This window comes from Pipistrellus hanaki (assembly GCF_964339955.1).
Source record: "Pipistrellus hanaki genome assembly, chromosome: 3".
In the NCBI taxonomy this organism is placed as follows: domain Eukaryota; kingdom Metazoa; phylum Chordata; class Mammalia; order Chiroptera; family Vespertilionidae; genus Pipistrellus; species Pipistrellus hanaki.
This window is the reverse complement of record NC_140505.1, coordinates 164,340,186-164,360,742: the sequence shown is the minus strand read 5'-3', so window position 1 is coordinate 164,360,742 and position 20,557 is coordinate 164,340,186. Positions and strand designations below refer to the sequence as shown.

Below are 20,557 nucleotides of genomic sequence, written 5' to 3'. Positions count from 1 at the left end.
TCCCCAGTGGGGGGTGTGCAGGAGGCAGCTGATCGATGACTCTCTCTCATCGATGTTTCTAGCTCTCTATCTCTCTCCCTTCCCCTCTGTACAAAATCAATAAAATATATTAAAAAAAAAAAAAGAAAGTTAGAAACATCGATGAGAAACATCCATCAGCTGCCTCCTACACCCCCCCCCCCCCCCCCCCCCACTGGGGATGTGCCTGCAACCAAGGTACATGCCCTTGACTGGAATCAAATCTGCGGACCCTTCAGTCTGCAGGCCGATGCTCTATCCACTGAGCCAAACCGGCTTTGACTATAACCTATTTTAGTATGTAATCTATAAATTACTACCTGTATCCTGGGAGTTCGGGGTCAAATTTTACTACTCCGAGCATTTCATCAAAAATCTTTGGGGATCCCTGAACTAGAGTTTTCTGAACTCCTCCAAAGAAAAATAATTTGAAATTGAAAGCCACGTAACACTCAACCTCTAAAACACTAGCAACACAGGAATGTTACATAACAGAAGGGGTGGCTGGGCAATTCCTTTTCTTAAGGGCTTTCCTTGTAAACAATGCCAGAGGAGCTACCTATATAGTTAATACAAATTGAAGAAAGAAAAAAAAAAAAGTTGCCGAAACCGGTTTGGCTCAGTGGATAGAACGTCAGCCTGCGGACTGAAAGGCCCCAGGTTCGATTCTGGTCAAGGGCATGTATCTTGGTTGTGGGCACATCGCCAATGGGGGGTGTGCAGGAGGCAGCCCATCAGTGTTTCTAACTCTCTATCCCTCTCCCTTCCTCTCTGTAAAAAATCAATAAAATATATATATATATATATATATATACACACATATATATATACATACATACATATATATATATATATATATATATATTTTTTTTTTTTAAAGTTCTTAGACGCTCTTGGGAACAAGTCTGGTTCTATTGTCTGTAGGTTCAGATACCGACCACAGCCCCGGTGGCGTTGCTCGGTGCGTCACCCACAGGACCCTCCAGGTACAGGGTCTGGGCGGAGCTGAACAACTTTGCGGGGATAACAGCCAGGAGGTTTCAGGTCGGCGATGAGCGAGGACTGCACCAAAGAGCCTAGAGCGCCCCCAGGCGGCCGCACAGAGACGGCGCGCGGCCAGCGTCACGTGCCCCACGTGTGCGGGGGGACCCGCGCCTGCGCGCTGCTGTCCCACATTCTCCCCTGCTGCCAAGCACGCCCGCCTTCCCACCGAGAGGTCACTTCCGGCGGACGCCGCGCGTCATTGCACGTCACTTCCGGCCGGTGGCGGTGTGGACGGTGCGGGTCGCGGCCGCGGGTTCTCTGGTTCTCCCCTTTCCCCTGCTCTCCTCCCTCCCTCCCTCTCCCTCCCTCGGAGGCGGTCGGGCGCCGGTCGCTGACTCCCTGCCCGGTCCCTCACCCTCTCCTGGCCTCGGGGCTGCTGGATCGGCCTCCTCTGCCCGTTTCCCGGTGTCAGGGCGGGGGCCTTGCGGAGCCGGAGGCGCTGCGGCGGAGAGAGAAGAACCAGACGACCCTCGGCTCCCCGTCCCGCTCGCCCGGTCCGCGCCGCCATGGCGATGAGGCAGACGCCGCTCACCTGCTCCGGCCACACGCGGCCCGTGGTGGACCTGGCCTTCAGCGGCATCACGCCTTACGGCTACTTCCTAATCAGCGCGTGCAAAGGTGAGCGGGGGCCCCGGCCCGGCCTCCCGGAGGGCTGGTGCCGGGCCGAGAGGGAGGGGAGCCGCACCCCGGCGCCCAGGGGGAGGTGGGGGCCGCGGCAGAGGTGTGGGGATCCCGCACCTGGAGCCTGGATCAGCCTTTCTCCAGCGAAGGCTTCTCCTTTCCCTTGGATGGCCATCCCTGGAGAAGTGGGACTGCTCACCCGTCGAGACTGTGAATTATCTTTCAGAGGCTTGGGAGATGGAGAAAGCAGGCCAGACTCGGTCATACCTTAGTTTACAAAGACAAGTCACTCCCATCCCCTCATGGGATGTTCCTTTGTGGTAATGAGCCCCATTTCGCACATGGACACCGAGGCTTAGGTTAGCAAGTTGATCCAAAATTGAGACTCGGTTCTAGATGTTGATGCGGATCAGTATTCTCTTAACCGAATTGCAAATGCTTCCCAGAGAGCTGAGTTCTTAATGTAATGAGTTATTTAGTTAACCTATGTGTGTGTATGTGTGTGTATATATATATATATAGTTGTTGAGTACATGAAACAGTTTATTTTTGCATCATTGTAAAAATACCAACTGTGAATCTACTTTTGTCCCCCCACCACCACCCTCCTTTCCTTATTAACTATCAATATAAGCTAATTTATTTCCGGCCATTCCTTAGTGACCTCAGTGAGAGGGAATAGGTAGATAGCAAACACAGTTTTCCACTTTGTAATTGAGCGTGGTCATTTTATGTTTGAATCTAAGGTTTAAAATCACCTAAACCTCTAAATCACTTGTCTTTTTGAATATTTTCTAGACGGTAAACCTATGCTACGCCAGGGGGATACAGGAGACTGGATTGGAACTTTTTTGGGTCATAAGGGTGCTGTTTGGGGTGCAACATTGAATAAGGATGCCACCAAAGCAGCTACAGCAGCTGCAGATTTCACAGCGTAAGTACAGCCAAAATGGCCAGTTTGGGAGGTCTCTGTGACTTGTGTCCTGGAATAATCAAACTTCAACCTTAGTTATTCTTACAATTCTCATTCAGTGCCATGTAGACCACATGATGTTTGTTCTCACCAAAATTCCACCCTGGTCCTCTCTGTTTCTTTCTCTTTATGATTTTTCCTTAACACCCAGATTTCTTCATCTTTGTCGATTCTACCAGCAGAATGACTCCTGACTACAGTGTTTCTTAGCTTCTACCATTGCCTTAGTTCATATCGCTGCCTCTACTCTCTCTCTGTCTGTTAATCCTCCATTGCCACTTGTCTTCCTAAGCACAAATTTCATCATGTCACTTCTCCATCCAATAATCTTCCTGTCTTTCTTCTGTGATTTTAATGGTTCATGACCTTGGATGTACTTAGAATAACCCGAGTTTAAAATATTCAGATGCATGTATCTAAGAAATTCTGATTTGGTCTGGGGATAGAGTGCCCAGCATCTTTTTTTCTTCTCTAAAGTTCTTCCAGTGATTCTGATGTGCAGCCTCAGAACCACTTGCCTAAAGGTTAAATTTCAGTTGCTGGTGCTTTAAAATTTGGCCTCATCCCAGTTCCTCAGCATCATCTGGCACTGCACACCATATGTGCTACAGTCTAGCTATATTGTTGCCATAATACACCTTACCTATCTTGATATTTGGCTTTTGTATATGTAGTTAGAGTGGCTTGCAATGACCCACTTTCCCCTCTGGGCATGTATCATATTTTACATAATCTTGGTATCTCTAGTTCCTAACTGTGCTTATGACTTAGCAAATATTTAAATTAATGAAAGCAATATCAAGAGCTATTATGCCTGTAATAGGTTTTATTAGATTTAAGAGTCTAGACTCTAGAGAGTAAAAGTAGACCTGCTTTTTTCTTTCTTTCTTTTTAATTGATTTTAGAGAGAGGAAGGGAAGGAGAGAGAGAGTGCACTGAGAAGCAGCAATCGATTGCCTTCCATAGGTGCCCCAATTGAGATCAAACCCGTAACCTCGGTATGTGCCCTAAGAATTGGGCCCACCACCTTTTGGTGCACAGGACTGAGCCACTGGAGCTAAATCGTGGAACATTACATTATCTTTGGAATGAATGTCATTGATTTTGTACCAGAGGTAGAACATTGGGATTAAATAACTCTAGATTTCAGATATTTGTCAAGTGAATTTTTAAAAAATATATATTTTATTGATTTTTTACAGAGAGGAAGGGAGAGGGATAGAGTCAGAAACATCGATGAGAGAGAAACATCGATCAGCTGCCTCCTGCACACCCCCTGGGTATGTGCCCAAAACCAAGGTACACTCCCTTGATTGGAATCGAACCTGGGACCCTTTAGTCCGCAGGCCGATGCTCTATCCACTGAGCCAAACCAGTTTTGGCTGTCAAGTGAATTTTTAAAATGTCATTACTAAAACTAAGACTGGTGTTGATAAGTTAATATTTAGTAAAATGGTATTTCAAACTATTTTAAATTAAATATAATTAAGTTTATAAATGTAAGAAGATTTTAGACACTATGGACATTAGCATTAAAAGAGACAAGCTTTTGAATTGAAGTTTTGGAAAGATCCATTTTTGTTAACTTCAATTCTGTGTTATCTGACCTTATCAATATTAATTACTTGAGCAAAATATTTAGTCACCTCCTGCTTGATGGTCTTGCTCTGATCTTTAAGAGATTTGTGTAAAAGCTTGGTAGGGAAGATGCCCGTCTCTATAAAATCTGTGAAGATCTCAGTTTGTATATTTGGCCAAATTGTAATGCCAATCCTCAGGAAAAGAAATAGAGCAGTACATAGATATTACTATTCATGTGATAATTACTCTGAAATGGAGAGAGAAAGGGGCTTGAAAAATGGCACTTGAAATATTTAAGAGGGTCATGAAAAGAGTAGTCAGGATTTTATCTTGCTGCCAGAGGATCAGTTATCTTTGTTTAGGTCACAGAGCATTAATGACCAAAATCACATCTGAAGACATGCTTGTGGATAGGTATTGTGTTAATTCTGTGCTTTCTTAACATTTCAAGTTTGTGTCTATATTCACAAGTGGTTTTAAAAGCATGGATGCTAATATAAACTTGATTCTGTACTTAAAATTCTGGTTCATCATCATTTAACAACTTGGGAACTTTATTTAACCTCTCTTTTTCTCAGTTCATCATCTATAAAAATGAGAGTAGTAATAATGCTTACCTCATATGTCGATTGTGAATATTAAATGAGTTTATATGTCCCTAATATTTAGAGCATTGCCTAAAATCTAATAACTGTATATAAGTGTTGCTTATGTAAGGTAACAGCGATAGCTACCAACCCCACTAGACTAAAATTATATGTGTTATTTTGTAACTCACCTGGGTAAAGCCATGAAACCTTTTGGTTTCTTGCAGTAGTTATCGGAGAATCACAGGGATCTTTCTGTACTTATATCATAGTTTTTTACATAGTGGGTGCTCAATAAATGGTAGCTGAGACTTATCCTCACTTGTTATGTGTCTGTCTGTGAGGTGTGGGAGTGTGTGCTCCTCTTAGTGACTTGTCTGGGCTTTGCTATTATGGAATTTGATCCAGCTAAGGAATTGCTCCCTGAAGTTAACTTGATTAATTATAGTTAGTATAAACCATTTTTAGGAAGTTCTTCCCCCTCCCCTCATTATTATGTTTCTCAAAAAATTTATTAATGTCTTGTTTATCAAGAGGTAGACTTCTTGTTTTTTTGTGGAGAAAATATATTCAGCAGGGCCATTCTGTGGGTCATAGAATGTTATCTTGAGGTTGTTTGGGCAGTCAAGTCGGATGATGAGTACACTGTCACTGAAACACCATCTTCTATATTTTTTTAATTCGTAAAGCTAATGCTAGCATTACTTGTCATGATCGTTTTGGCACGGCCTCTTTCCTCCTGTCAGGAGTCTCTTGGACAGAGTGCCAGAAGCAGAGAAAATTCCTGTGCTCTCTTCCACAGAATGTTTGAGTAGACCTGGGCTTGGGCCCAGGAATCTAGACTATAAGTAACCAAAGTGTATGATTACTTTTTCTTTCTTGTAGAAGTCAATAGCAATATTTAATTTTTCTCTCAGTAAGGTTCCCAATAAATCAAAGGTGATATTATCTTCTTTTTGACTACTTGGCTAACATGTTAAGATAGGCAGTTTCCTCTGCCTCCAATAGTTAGTTTTGCTCAGACTTGAAAGACTTTAAGTAACTCCTCTTTTGAGACTTGTGGTAAGTCCATTCACAGAATATGAAAATATTGAACAGATGGTATTGATTATTATGTTCAAGAAACCAGGGATATAAAAAGTATCAGTAGTTTATGAAGATAAGTACTTCATAAGTTTTACATAAAATAAGTGTTTCATCACATCAGCTGATGAAAAAGGATATTGGTGCTGATGCTTCAATTGTTTTGATTTATATTCTGTAGCCAGCTAGTTAATACCAGTTTCCTGCCTAGAGATTGAAAATATATTTAGTTTATTCCAGTTTCTTTTGAGGACCCTCAGCCCTTTTTATGACTTCTACCGTAAATAATGGAAATATTCCAAAGTTAGTGCAAGTGGTAAGAACATGCTCTGTCAGAGTGTCATCCTCAATTTTAGTAGTTTATAAATGGGAGGGAAAAGGTACATTGTGTCCCTCCCTACCTCCATTACTGCTTTGCTTATGTCAGTTCTTTTCACAAGTGAGTGGACATGGTTTAAAAAAGAACCGTAAGATTTTAAGGAGGTTTTGAAGATTTTGAATATACTTAAAATTAGTATTTCAAAGGCTGTTGCCCAGAGTTGTTTTGAGACTTGGCGTCATGTGAATCACAGGACAGAAATTTCAGATATGATTGCTGTTTTCATTTTTGACACCTCTGTCATCACAACAGCCTTCAATCCTAATCTTTGTGAAATCTTGTCCCTGATTTCTTTGTGATTAAAAGTAAACATATGCTAAAAATAAAAGCAAACCAGAATTAGACACATAATCAGTATAATCTGAGTTCTGTGAAAGAAAAGAATGGTTTCTGGAGGTGAGATAAATGGAAGGTTTCATAAAAATGATAGCATTTGAAATGAGCCCTGAGGATGAGTAGAACTTTGGATAGCTGAGAACAATTTCAACAAAGACACAGGAAGAAAATACATGGCTTGTTTGAGAAATGGTTTATAATCTGGTATGACTAGATTCTGATAAATAATACAAAATGAGGTTGGGAAAGTAGGTTTGGAGCAGAATTGAATTGGAAACGGGAGATTTTAGAGCGGGTTTCCTTTGCAAACAGAAATGAATACTTGAGAGTTTAGTATTACTAAACTCATCGTTGACTTTATTTCAGAATATATTTAGCCACTCATGGCTCAATTAGGTAATAGGCAAGAATTATATCACTAGAGGCTCAGTGCACGAAATTATGCACCAGCAGGGTCCCGGAAAGGGCAGAGGCCAGGCCAAGGAACCCCACCAGTGCACAATTGAGGGACACAGGAGGTTGGCCAGTCAGGAAGGGACCACGGGATGGTTCTAGGGCGTGTTCAGCCCATCTTGCTCAATCTCGATTGGCCAGACCCCAGCAGCAAGCTAACATACCAGTTGGCGCGTCTACCCCCTGGTGGTCAGTGTACGTCATAGTGAGCAGTGGATGACTTTAGTATATCATTAGCATATTATACTTTGATTGGTTGAACAGTTGATCAGAAACTTAGCATATAAGGCTTTTATTATATAGGATTAGTAGTAATTACTAATAGATGGTCATTGGTAGTTTTTTTTTTTTTTTTACCTTTGTACATACTATTAATGCTTGTCTACAATACCCTATTTTTTTGCTCATAGTGTATTTCTGCTTGCTCTTTAAGACTATTTACTTCCACTGCTTAGATTTTCCAGGTTTTCTGATATAGTTAGTAGTGTGTTTTTTTCTGTTTCTATAGCGACATATGTTTGTATTTTAATTATATTTGTTTAACAGATGCTTTTCTCCTTAGCTACAGCTCTTCTAAGGCAAGAACTTTCTCTGAAATCGTTTCTTTTCTCCCTGCACCCTACCACTAAGTCTAGAATGATAAAATATATGATTGGATATATTTATTGTATGCTTATTGAGTAAATGAAAGAAAGATACCTCTTTCTTTTCTTTTTTCTCTACTGTTTATTTTTCACTGTACTCCTAAAAATAAATGTCGGTTACTTTGAAATGGAAACCTTTATTGAGCATAGTTATTCACTTTTATTATTTTTTATTTTTTAAAATATATTTTATTGATTTTTTTACAGAGAGGGAGAGGGATAGAGAGATAGAAACATCAGAAACATCGACCAGCTGCCTCCTGCACACCCCCCACTGGGGATGTGCCCACAACCAATGTACATGCCCTTGACCGGAATCGAACCTGGGACCTTTCAGTCTGCAGATAGATGCTTTATCCACTGAGCCAAACCGGTTTCAGCAGTTATTCACTTTTAAAAGTTCTCCTCCTTGTATGCAAAATTTAAGCATTTTTATTTGGGGGAGAATCCTATACAGCATATTTGTAAAGTTATTATTTAACTGTTATCTCCTGACATACGCAGACATAATATATCTTTATAGACACAATCACATATATTTTTGGTTGAGATGGGTCAGAGAAACAGAGTTGAGATTAATAATCCTGAGTGTTAGTATTACATAAGCAAAGGTTAGTACTTTGGGAGGAAGTTAATGGGACTAGGGTTTTTTGAGAATTTAGGAGTCAACTTGGAGGAAGAGGTGGGGAAAATATTTCTTATTGTTGACTTAAAATTTTATGCAACTTGTAACAGGGTCGTTTATTCTCTGGTACAATTTAAAAGGATTTCTTATTGTCAATTTTTGTATTGCATATACATGAGAGTAGAGAATAGAGAAAAAATTGGAAAGTTGAAACTAAAAATTGGTTTAAATGTTTTACCCTTAGACTCATTTAAATATGTTATCAAATGAACTATCAATGGTGGAATATTAGAAATAATGGAGATCAATAGTGCATTTATGTAACATTTCAAATATCTAAATTATTTGGCAATTAATTATATTTATTTTTAATTTTACTTTCCATTTTTAGCAAAGTGTGGGATGCTGTCTCTGGAGACGAGTTGATGACCCTGGCTCATAAACACATTGTCAAGTCTGTCGATTTTACACAGGTATTAGAAAATGGAGGTTTTTTTAAGGAGTTAAACTTCTATTTATATATTTGGTTTGTATTTGGCTTTGGGGGGAGTATTTTGTATATACCGGCATATATTTTATTTGATTGTAAGTTAAGATATACCAATTAATTTATTATTATTATATGAGGCTTTTAAAATTCCCTGGCACTCTTGTATCAATCCTCTATCGATAGCAGAAATCTAAAATCCCCAAATAATGTGTCCCCAACTACTTTCAGAATGGAAAGGATAAATTTGAGATCATAGAAGAACTGCTACTCAGGAGGGTGGGGAGCAGGATCAGGGCAGATTGGGCAGATTCACAGGATAGGTAGTGTAACATGTTTGGACTATGAAGTTTAAAGGGCTTTGGCATTATGAAAAAGATAAATGCTCTACAGTATCTTCTCAGAAGTATTTGGCCTGTGTTGCATCTCTTTTTGACATCTGTGAGTTTTGTTTGGATTTTATTTGGTGTTGAAAAAGTTTCAAAGATAGATAACCATTAAAATGGTTTATCTAGTAACGTATTACTTATTTGTATTTTCAGGATAGTAATTACTTGTTAACTGCAGGACAAGATAAACTCTTACGCATATATGACATGAACAAACCTGAAGCAGGTAAGCATAATTTATACATGTTTATGGTTTTATTTCCTTTTAATTTAAATGCCTTTTCCTTAGTAATTCATATTCATCTTCAGTACTCAGATGTGGGAAGATATGAAAACCTAATCCATTATCCATTAACCACTGTTAATATCTTTAGTTTTTGGTTCATATTCTTCTAATTCCTTCTTCTGTGTAGCTATATTTTTGAGAATTGACTTACTATATTATGCATACTTAAAACTGTAAACCTACTTTTGCCCAGCCCAGTATTCTTAGGAATACTGCATTTTTTTTTTTTATTATTCGTCTTTTCTCTTCCAGTCTCTGCATTCTTAATCCTCCCCCCATTTTTTCCCCCCTCCTTTTTTTTCCTGTTACTACTGACTGGCTTGGATATGGATTCCATGATTAGTGGTAGTACTAGAATTTGCTCAGGTTGTCTTATTTCTTGGTCCATGTTCTTATTAAACTGTGCCACATTAGTTATTCTTTTATTCTGATACAGTAACACTTTTGAAAGCAGAAAAATAGTCTGGAGGGTGTGTTGTATTTAATTTTGCTACAAGAATCATAGTTCTTGGGTTTCTTGTCATGCAGAAACATTTTTTCTAATATTGAAAAATTAATTGGATTCTATGTCGATGGCAAGTTTGAATTGTGCTGGGCTTTATAAAGTTGCAGTCTAATTTAAAATATGTTTTTCTTTCCTTTTTACATATTGAATTGTTCCAATGCTGAGTTTTAACATATAACAATGTTAACAAATGGCCGAAACCGGTTTGGCTCAGTGGTAGAGTGTCGGTCTGCGGACTGAAAGGTCCCAGGTTCGATTCCGGTCAAGGGCATTGGTTGCGGGCACATCCCCGGTGGGGGGTGTGCAGGAGGCAGCTGGTCGATGTTTCTCTCTTATCGACGTTTCTAGCTCTCTATCTCTCTCCCTTCCTCTCTGTAAAAAAATAAATAAAATGTATTTAAAAAACAAAACAAAACAAAAAAAACAATGTTAACAAATGTATTTTAAATTGTTTTATCTTAAGAACCTAAGGAAATCAGTGGTCATACCTCAGGTATTAAAAAGGCTCTATGGTGCAGTGACGATAAACAGATTCTTTCAGCTGATGATAAAACTGTCCGGTAAGTGATTTTTATTGAATAATTTTAAAATTGAAAAATATTTGACCTTTCCCTGGCTATGTAGCTCAGTAGAGTGTCTGTCTTAATGATATGCCAAGGTTATGGGTTTGAGCACGTACAATAATCAACCAATGAATGCATAGCTAAGTGGAACAACAAAGCAATTTCTCCCTCCCTCCATCCCATTCTCTAAACTCCATAAATAAAAAAATTTTTTAAAGGGAGAAAAATATTTGTCCATAGAGCTTATATTTAAAATATTTTTATAACTATTATGTAGGAAGAATTATCTGTGAACATTAAAACTTCCACAACATATAGGTCACATTCTTCTTGAAGCTATCCATTTACTATTATAAATAGCAGTGTTCACAAGACAGTTAAAACTACACATTTAGCCGAAACTGGTTTGGCTCAGTGGATAGAGCATCGGCCTGCGGACTCAAGGGTCCCAGGTTTGATTCCAGTCAAGGGCATGTATCTTGGTTGCGGGCACATCCCCAGTAGGGGCAGTGCAAGAGGCAGCTGATCAATGTTTCTCTCTCATTGATGTTTCTAACTCTCTATCCCTTTCTCTTCCTTTCTGTAAAAAATCAATAATTTTTTTATTTTATTTTTTTCCCCCCCCAAAAAAATGTCTCTGGGTCAGAGACAGGCTGGCTATAAGGGGTCTGTGAAACCCCTGAAATTCTATACACAATTTTTTGTGCTGATACCTGATGTAGTTTTCTGTGGAAAGTAAGAGCTATCATTAAATACACAAAAATGTAAGAACCGTTATTTAGTGCACCACTGAAGTTAATTAGATTGGGACCTACGTATCTTAACTGCATGGTTTTGCTAAATTATTTGGGAAATATAATATATTTAAATATGAAAGTTGACTTTACCAACAGACTGCCAAATTTGATCTAGTATTGGAACCCAAAACTTCTCTGTGTATCATTTGTAATTTATGAGTTGGAATGAAGGTTGTTTTACAATTGTGATTATTGGTTAATCTTCAGGTGTAATTAGGATTTAAACTTTTTTCTTAAATAAGTAAATCATATTTTCCTTTCTTTTTTGCAGCCTTTGGGATCACGCCACTATGACAGAAGTGAAATCTCTAAGTTTTAATATGTCTGTTAGCAGTATGGAATATATTCCTGAGGGAGAGATCTTGGTAATAACTTATGGACGATCTATTGCTTTTCATAGTGCAGTAAGGTATGTCCAAGAAATACCTTCATTTTCTTTTTTTGCTAACAAAGGAAAACCTAGAGTACTTAAAAATTAGGAAGCATATGTGAAAATGTTAACTTATTAAAAGGCAAATTTTGACCTATACTGTAAACAGGGATTTCAACCTTTTCCTCTCCTGGCACACATAAACTAATAACTAAAATTCTGTGGCACACCAAAAATAGGTTTTTTTAGCAATCAGACAAAAAAAAGGGGTATACTTTTGATTCATGTACAATGGATGGCTATTGTTGTGATGGCTGCTGTCTTTATTTTTACTTTTTTTTTTTTAACAATCTAAGGGAAAAGAGGTCAGTGACTCTGGCTAGTCAGTTACTGTATGTTTTTAAACTTGTGTGGCATAGAAAGTTGAAAACTACTGCTATATAATATGGAAGGAAATGTTTCCATACCATCAATAATGTATTTTTAAAGAATATGGTATACTTTAATCAAAGGAATTAGTCAAATTAAAGAATTACTGGGCTGGTGCTATACTTAATGCTGTTCATTATTATATAAAACCACTATGATCTTGATTCTCCTGTTTTCACTTTAAAGATTTGGAGAAATAGTGATTTTCCGCATTTCCAAGTTTGTGTAGACCTAATGTTTTTTTTTTTTTTAAAGAGACTTAATTGTTGTTAATGTAAATATATTGTAGTAAATGTTCTTGTTGAAAATTTGGGAAATTTTTTAAAGAAAATTTACCCATAGATTCTAGAATGTTAATGGTAGCTGTATTTTTATATATGTATATTTGTATGGTCCTTCTTCCCCCTCCCGCCTTTGGTTATTGGAACCCTAATAAGTGTGATTTTTATTTTTTATTTTAAAATATTCTTAGCCATTAGAAATTCTTGGAAAACTTTTTACTAGATGTTGCTACATTATAGGTTGCACTAAATTATGTGTCACTTTCCATACGTTTAACTGCAGTGATTATTATGCTGCATCTGAGTGTTTCCTTACAATAGAATTCTATAAGTAGAGTACAAAGAGTAGGAATTTAAAGTTCTTAGTACATGTTATTTGATTTCCATAAAGATAATACTGCATTATACTCTGATCAGCAGTCTTAAACTTCTGTCAAAAGGGCCACTTGCTAAGCTAAGCTTCACTGAATGACAGAAGGAAAGAGAAGGTAGTGAAAATAGAAGAGAGTAATTAAGAATATAAAGGAGTTTATAAACACAGTGAATTGATGAAAATAGAGTGCTATTGCCCAGAGCCATTAAATTCCACAACTATGTTAATCGGTCACTTCTGGATTTGGGCTACATGTAGTCCTGCTATAGACTATTGCCTCTTGCATGTTGGTGGCAGAGGTTTTGCTGGCCTATTGAATATTCTAACATTTGAACCAGGAGGTTGTATTCAATGATACCATCTACATCGTGACCAGCTTTCCTTTTCATACTTTGAGGTGTGTTTGTGGAATAGGAAGGTGGCATTAGGAGGGGGAATGCACTGATGTTTCCTATTGGAGGCCTTCCAGGAATATTAAGGTTGGACTGGACAAGAGCCAATGTTAAAACTCATGGATATTCAGGCAAATCTGTTTTATGCATTGATTTTTATTATATAGCTATAGCCTCAGACTTAGTTATTTTTTTATTGCCTGATAATAAAAACAGCCAATTTTAGCAGTTTTATATTTTACTAGGGGCCCAGTGCATGAATTCGTGCACCTTGAAAGGAACTGTGGGCCACAAGGCTGCAGTAGGCACAAGGGCGGGTCCCTCCCCATCCTCTGCGTCTCTGCCCATCCTCCGTGTCCCTGCCCAGCCCCTCTCATCATGGCTTTCTGGTCCCTTGTCTGCTGGCAGCCCCGCTCCTGCCACTGCCCCTCCCACGTCCTGACAGCACCTGGCACCAGCAGCGGTGCAAGTGGCATCAGCAGGTGTGAGTGGTGGCTGCTGCCCTCATCCCCCCTCAGGAACAGGAGGAGGTGGAGAAGCCCTCAGGGGCAATCAGGCCTGGCAGCCGTCACTCGCAATGGCTGATGGCACCGGACAATCGAGATTGGCAGCAGGTGGGACTGTGGTTCATGGGAGCAAAGAATTTTCAGTAACCACCAGAGGCTCACCCCAATGACAGCTACCAGCACCCTGCCTTGGTCTGGCGCCCCCACTCACCTACTCCACCGTCCTGCTGTGACCTACACCTGTCATGTTCCGCACACGCCCACCCCGGTGGTCAGTGCATGTCATAGTGACTGATTGTTCCACCATTCGGTCTGTTTGCATATTAGCCATTTATATAATGGGATTGTAGGCTTATTCTGTTACAGAAGCTTTATAAATTCTCAGCAATTGAGAATATGTAATGTGTAAATAACCCATTAATGCAATTACCTATTGTAAAAAACTTTTTCTGTACAAAGATAATGTATGCTTGTCATGGGAAAATAAAAAAAATACAGAATTAAATTTTTTCAAAGCAAAAAATTCTAATACATTAGACTTACTGTTTTAATTAGCCAGCACACATTTCCAGGAATGCACAAAACGTGGATATTCCTCTATTGAAATATCTTTGTACTCTGAGACGAACTCTACTTGGGCATATTATCCTTCTGAACTTTTTGCTAATATTATTTAGAGGTTTTTTGTTTGCTTGTTTGTTTTTAACATCACTGTATTTGACTAAATGACTTGTTCCTTGGGTTTCAGAATTTAGGGCGTTAAATGTAACTAATTATTTCCTTGTATGATTTATGCAATATTCAAAGTTTATAAGTCTTTATTATTTCCATTTCCCCCCAGTTTGGAGCCAATTAAATCCTTTGATACTCCTGCAACCATCAATTCTGCATCTCTTCATCCTGAAAAAGAATTTCTTGTTGCAGGTGGTGAAGACTTTAAACTTTATAAGTATGATTATAATAGTGGCGAAGAATTAGGTGAGTTGTCCTCTTTTTCCTCCCATAAAATGATGTAGTTACCTTTATCAAATTTTAGGTTTCATTGATGAATAACACAGCAAATTTTTTCAGCTAAATAAAGCTTGTGGCTTCCAATTGAAAAAGTAAAGGATTGTTAATTCATTTTGGGTAGAAGTGCTTATAGAACTATAAACAAAGTATGCTAAACTCAATTTACCTTTTCCTTTTAAGTTCATCATTCTCGCCGAAGCCGGTTTGGCTCAGTGGTAGAGCGTCGGTCTGCGGACTGAAAGGTCCCAGGTTCGATTCCAGGCAAGAGAATTGGTTGTGGGCACATCCCTGATAGGGGGTGTGCAAGAGGCAGCTGGTTGATGTTTCTCTCTCATCGACGTTTCTAGCTCTCTATCTCTCTCCCTTCCTCTCTGTAAAAAATCAATAAAATATATTAAAAAAAATAAGTTCATCATTCTCTGACATATACAATAGTGCAACATATTTATTGGAAGGGGGCGATCTAATATCAAAGTTATGTTAAACAGATGCAAGGGGAGTTCTTCCTGAGGTATAGTGCATGTATGTGGCTCCATCTACCTAGCTCTCCCTCTCCTTACCAACATAGGAATCCCTAAGGCTCTATAGTGACTATTGGGAGTGGGGTGGGGTAGGGGAGGAACAACTATAGCTCATTATCAGGAAATCTTAGGGATCTGAATTGGAGGGGGCGTACTTTGGTATTAAAAGTCTTTACTTTGCTTCCATTTTCATAATACTCCTTAATAAAAGAAAGGGAAAGACATAGGATTAATTTGAAGTTAATGATCATCCTAACTTCACTTTTATCTGACCGGACTAGGTGTTTTATAGTATGGTTCCCAAAATCTACTTTAGCCATCCCAAATAGTTTTTGCTTTTTGAACCAATGTATTTAGTTTTTATACTCTTTTTGTTATTGTTTGTGAGTTGCCACTTTGTTTCTAGCTAGTCTACTTTACCACCCAGCGAACTAAGCTTGGTTGTATGATACACAAAGAACAAAAGACAATTTTAAGTTTTGTTTCTTTGGGAAAACTGATGAATTTGGGTTGGATAGTGGAACCTTGGCAGATGGACCATATAGCATCTACTTTAATTACTTAGGGTTTATCCTTTATTACTTGAATATAAGTGACTTTTAAGTAAGAGTTTCTTTTTTTTTTAATTTAATGTCAATTTTCAAAGTTTTAGAATGTTGTGGCCACATGTATTATTCTTTCAAAAAAGAGAAGTAAATTATTTGCCTGATATTTGAGATTATAGTGAATAACAAACAGACTTTGGGCCCAGCCGTTCTTATTCTAAACCTTTTATTCTTTCCACTCTCATGATAAAATTTTTACTCATGATAAATATTCTCATGATATTCTGATAGTACAGAGATGGGGGAAGATGGTGCTTGAGAGTCCTTGAGCTAAATAGATATGGAGACAGTCAGAACATTGGTTTAGCAAAGAGCTTTGAAAACTAATAAGGTGATGAGGCATTGGAAAGTAAATGAGAAAAGTTCATAAGTAAGGATATGACTTAAACAGATCACCATCACTACTAATATGTACATTTCCTCATTAAATTTTGTAGAGTAAAATAGGTAAGGATCAGTATTGATCCTGTATCTCAGTGTTCTGTGACAGAAGGACTAGTGGACTCAACATAGTCTGGTAGGAAATTAAGACAAAGTGTGAGTGTGTCAAAGAGCTCCATCTAGTGGCTCTCTGTAATTAAGAATTGATTCTCTGGTAAAGAGGCAGTGAGTTTAAAATATGGGACTGAATTGATAGACTTTAGATTTACTTTCTGTAAAATTTAGGGAGGTTTGCATTTACTCCCTTTCTTCATTTTTATTAGGACACAAAGCCTCATTTTTATTTTATTTATTTATTTATTTTTTTAAAATATATTTTATTGATTTTTTTACAGAGAGGAAGAGAGAGGGATAGAGAGTTAGAAACATCGATGAGAGAGAATCATCGATCAGCTGCCTCTTGCACACCCCCTACCGGGGATGTGCCCGCAACCAAGGTACATGCCCTTGACCGGAATCGAACCCGGGACCTTTCAGTCCGCAGGCCGACGCTCTATCCACTGAGCCAAACTGGTTTCGGCGCCTCATTTTTATTTTAGAGGGAGAGACCATCTGAAACTAGAATGTGTGCTAGAATTGGAAAGGGATAATCTTAGGAATAAATTGTGGGCATGATATACCATTTGGTAGTGAGAATCATTTTAATTAAGTATAGTTCTTTGTATTTCTTTTTATGAATTTCATATCTTCCCAATAATTTTCTTAAGTGTATCCATACTTAGCCTATATTTATTAAATTATCTAATAGCCCTTCTCCTCTTTCAGAATCCTACAAGGGACACTTTGGTCCTATTCACTGCGTGAGATTTAGTCCTGATGGAGAACTCTATGCCAGTGGTTCTGAAGATGGAACTTTGAGACTATGGCAAACTGTAGTAGGAAAAACATATGGCCTTTGGAAATGTGTGCTTCCTGGTAAGAAATTATATTCAGTGCTATCAAATTAAACTTTATGATTTTGTGTGATTTCTAATAATTTTATTACCATGTTTCTGTGTTCCATAGATTTTAAAGTATATAACATGGTTTAAGCAAAGAGAAGCCTGATTATAAATTGGCTACTGTGTTCTTTTGTTTAAATTTGTTGTATAGTCTGTTCTATTTCTGAATTTGTACACTGAGTAATTTGGTGAATGGAATAGGCCTGATTCAAAATTTGTTAGAGAGCAATATAAGAATTTTGTAAATAAACGTATTTAATCTCTGAGGGGCATTACTGTTCCTTACTAATAAAGCAGCCATGTTTTTTAATCAAAATACTTAGTTTTTGGTCCCAACATAATTTTTGAGGAAAGACATACAATTATAATTAAGAAAGTTGTTCCTATTATGTTTTGTATCTCTTTGCTTGGAATAGTCTTGGCTTACTCTTCCTGCATATTAAATACTTTTTATTATTGGCAATATTGTAATTCACATCATCATCATTATTGCTTTTCTTTTTTAGAAGAAGATAGTGGTGAGCTGGCAAAGCCAAAGATCAATTTTCCAGAGACAACGGAAGAGGAGCTAGGTAAATACCAGTTAATTAACTCGAAGTGTTATATGAGTCTTACTTCGGGACAAAAGGAAATTTATGAAATATGAACATATTTAAATATGCATCTAGTATACACATTTATAAAACAAATATTTAAGTAACCACTAGTACATCCCTAGTAGGCACAGGAATGTACTATGGAGATACTGATGTGGTTACTTTTATTGAACTTAAAAGTCTAATTCAGGAGGCAGATGCTATGATAAATAAGTAAATAGTTACAGTTGTAATTGTTATTTAACATTGATTAAGTGCTTATTAAATTCTAAGTGTTCTTAAACAAATCTAGAATTACAAATTGTCTATGCCCTGATTATATCATATTGTTTGGAGTTCAAATAAATAAAGCAGGAGTTAGATCTCTCGGAGATATGACACGCTCATTGACAATTTAGCTGAGGAGAAGGGCCCCTTAGAGGTAAAGTTATGGAGTCAAAGAGTTAAGGGGTAAAACACATGAATTCTTCCTCATGGCTTTATCAATGGCATCAGTCTAGTCATTAATGGCATATGCACTTACTCTCTTTTGCTTCCCCTCACCAGAACACTAAAAGAAATTTTGTAACTCCTTCATTGACAGAAATGTAGATTTGCTTCTTTTCTTTATAAAGTTAACTATGTGATTGTTTTGTTTCATAATTTTAGAAGAAATTGCTTCAGAGAATTCAGATTCCATCTATAGTTCAACTCCTGAAGTGAAGGCCTGAATATCATGGGTATGCCTCAAACAGTATACAACTACGGACTAAGACAAGCAGAGAAAAGCATCAGCCTTCCAGAGTTGGTCTCTACTTCAGACAAACATGGAGCAGTAAATTATGAGGAATATGAATTAGCTCCAGTGTGGAACTAACAAACTTGGTGTCATCTGTAAGTGAACATGCAAGAGTATCAGGTGAAGGCAGGTGGCATTATGCTCTTGTAATTTGATGGCCTGTTGTCTTTTCAATGAATATGTACAAGCCAACGTCCAGTTTCTCTTATTACAGTTAGATTTATTGTAGCTGTTTATGTTATTACGGAGAAGAAAATATATTGGCCTATTTTTCTGACTTTTCCCTTACAGCAGAAAGCCTTTTTTGTCTGTGTGTCTTTCATTGTAAAGAAAAGGGGGAATTCGTGATAAAGGAACTGGCTTGATTTCTTGTTCATTGTACACTGCTTCTGAACACCTAATTGTTTTTAGTTGTCTAAATAAAATGCCTCTAAAACAAAACAATGTTTGTTTCTTGGGGAAAATTGACAGATATGAGTTTTGTAAAAGGAAATTGCCTACATTACAACTGTATCAAATTAATCTGATTAAAGAATCTGAAATAAACATTGTTTCTTAATTTTGAGATTCAATTACCTATACTGAATTTTTGCAGTTTGCTCATGTTGCACTTAACACGTTCTTAGAAACGCTTGGCCTGTCTTAAAAACAAACTTTCAGAATAACTTATTTAAATGATACATGGTCATTATGAGAAAAACAATTAAAAATTAGCAGAAATATAGCAGAAAAATCACTCAAAATCCTACCACCCTGAAAATCTACTGAAATTCAGTAACAATGGCACAATAGTGCATCCTTGTTCGTATAGACATAGATGGAAAAGGTTTTATAAAAATGAGATAATTGTAGACCTGTCATGTTTATTTTACTTTATTCTTTAGATTCACATGGCATTCAAAAGGCCTTGTTACCAACCTTCCAAAAAATGGATGAATGGAATTTAAATCTGTATTTATTTTTTTAAATAGGGAGGGGAAATTAATCTTGTGCTTTGGAAGTACTTTTGAACAATGAATAACATCTCTGCCAAATTGCTTTTTCTCCTCAACCAAAGAATGTATGTTATTGATTGGTGGTAACTAGAAGAAAGCACGGTGGGTTATGACCTCCGTAGAGGGCCAAGAGAGGTTTGTCATAGGGAAAGCCAACTTATCTGCTTTATAGAAGCAGTATTATCAGTCTGTGACAGGCTCTAAGATACTGTATGCTACATAAAGTTAATATTTATATGCATTAGGTTAGATTCATCAAGTACCTTGGTATTTATGATCCAAGGGAATGTCTTCTAACTTAGATTTTGTAAAACTGGCAGTTGGACATCCCTCTCAATCCAGGACCTCTGGCTTCTAACTGCTCCCTTGCATGCCTGCCTGATTGCCCCTAACTGTCCCTCTGCCAGTCTGATAACCCCCAACTGTCCCCCTCTGTCAGCCTGGTCACTCCTCACTGTCTCCACGCCAGCCTGGTTGCCCCTAACTGCCCTTCCCCCCCGACCCCCCTCTGGTCTGGCTGCTCCTCACTGTCCCCCTCTGCCAGTCTGGTCGCCCCAGGCAGGCTGCTGGTTTGTTGTTACTATGAGGGCTTCGTGACCAATTTGCATATTACCCTTTTATTAGTATAGGTGTCCGATAGGTCACGGTAACCCCAAATTCTGCTTCATTTTTAGTAATTTACCTTATGAATCATTACTTTTCAGTTTTAGTGTCATCCAGAGGTTTCTTCAAAGAAACCATGTTTAGTGTGGTCCATCAATTAATTCTCTTAGGTGTTTTTCCCATCAGTAAATAAAGTTCAATTCTGGTCAATGGCTACAAAACAGTATAGTAAAGATGTACCGTAATTCATATTAACTTGTAGGTTACATTTAAAAAAAAATTTTAGGTCCAATATTAATTTAGCTTGCCTTTGACGCTTAGGTGGGGGTGGGAAAAGGGATATA

General features: G+C 37.9%; 1 protein-coding gene across 1 annotated transcript; it reads left to right on the top strand.

The window, feature by feature from the left end:
- The first annotated feature begins 1,255 nt into the window (after positions 1-1,255).
- On the top strand, positions 1,256-19,187 carry STRAP (serine/threonine kinase receptor associated protein). Its single transcript, XM_084877912.1, has 10 exons — positions 1,256-1,680; positions 2,482-2,617; positions 8,736-8,817; positions 9,374-9,446; positions 10,475-10,571; positions 11,643-11,780; positions 14,564-14,700; positions 17,066-17,215; positions 17,748-17,813; positions 18,486-19,187. Exons 1-10 carry the CDS (start codon positions 1,569-1,571, stop codon positions 18,545-18,547), a joined length of 1,053 nt encoding a protein of 350 aa, XP_084734038.1. The 5' UTR covers positions 1,256-1,568; the 3' UTR covers positions 18,548-19,187.
- Positions 19,188-20,557: the final 1,370 nt, after the last annotated feature.

Bases quoted from the DNA above. Each gene is read 5' to 3' on its own strand.
- STRAP (XM_084877912.1), top strand. From the start codon at position 1,569: ATGGCGATGAGGCAGACGCCGCTCACCTGCTCCGGCCACACGCGGCCC. The intron at 8,818-9,373 runs GTATTAGAAAAT...TTGTATTTTCAG, and splicing joins AGTCTGTCGATTTTACACAG to GATAGTAATTACTTGTTAAC. The intron at 10,572-11,642 runs GTAAGTGATTTT...TCTTTTTTGCAG, and splicing joins GCTGATGATAAAACTGTCCG to CCTTTGGGATCACGCCACTA.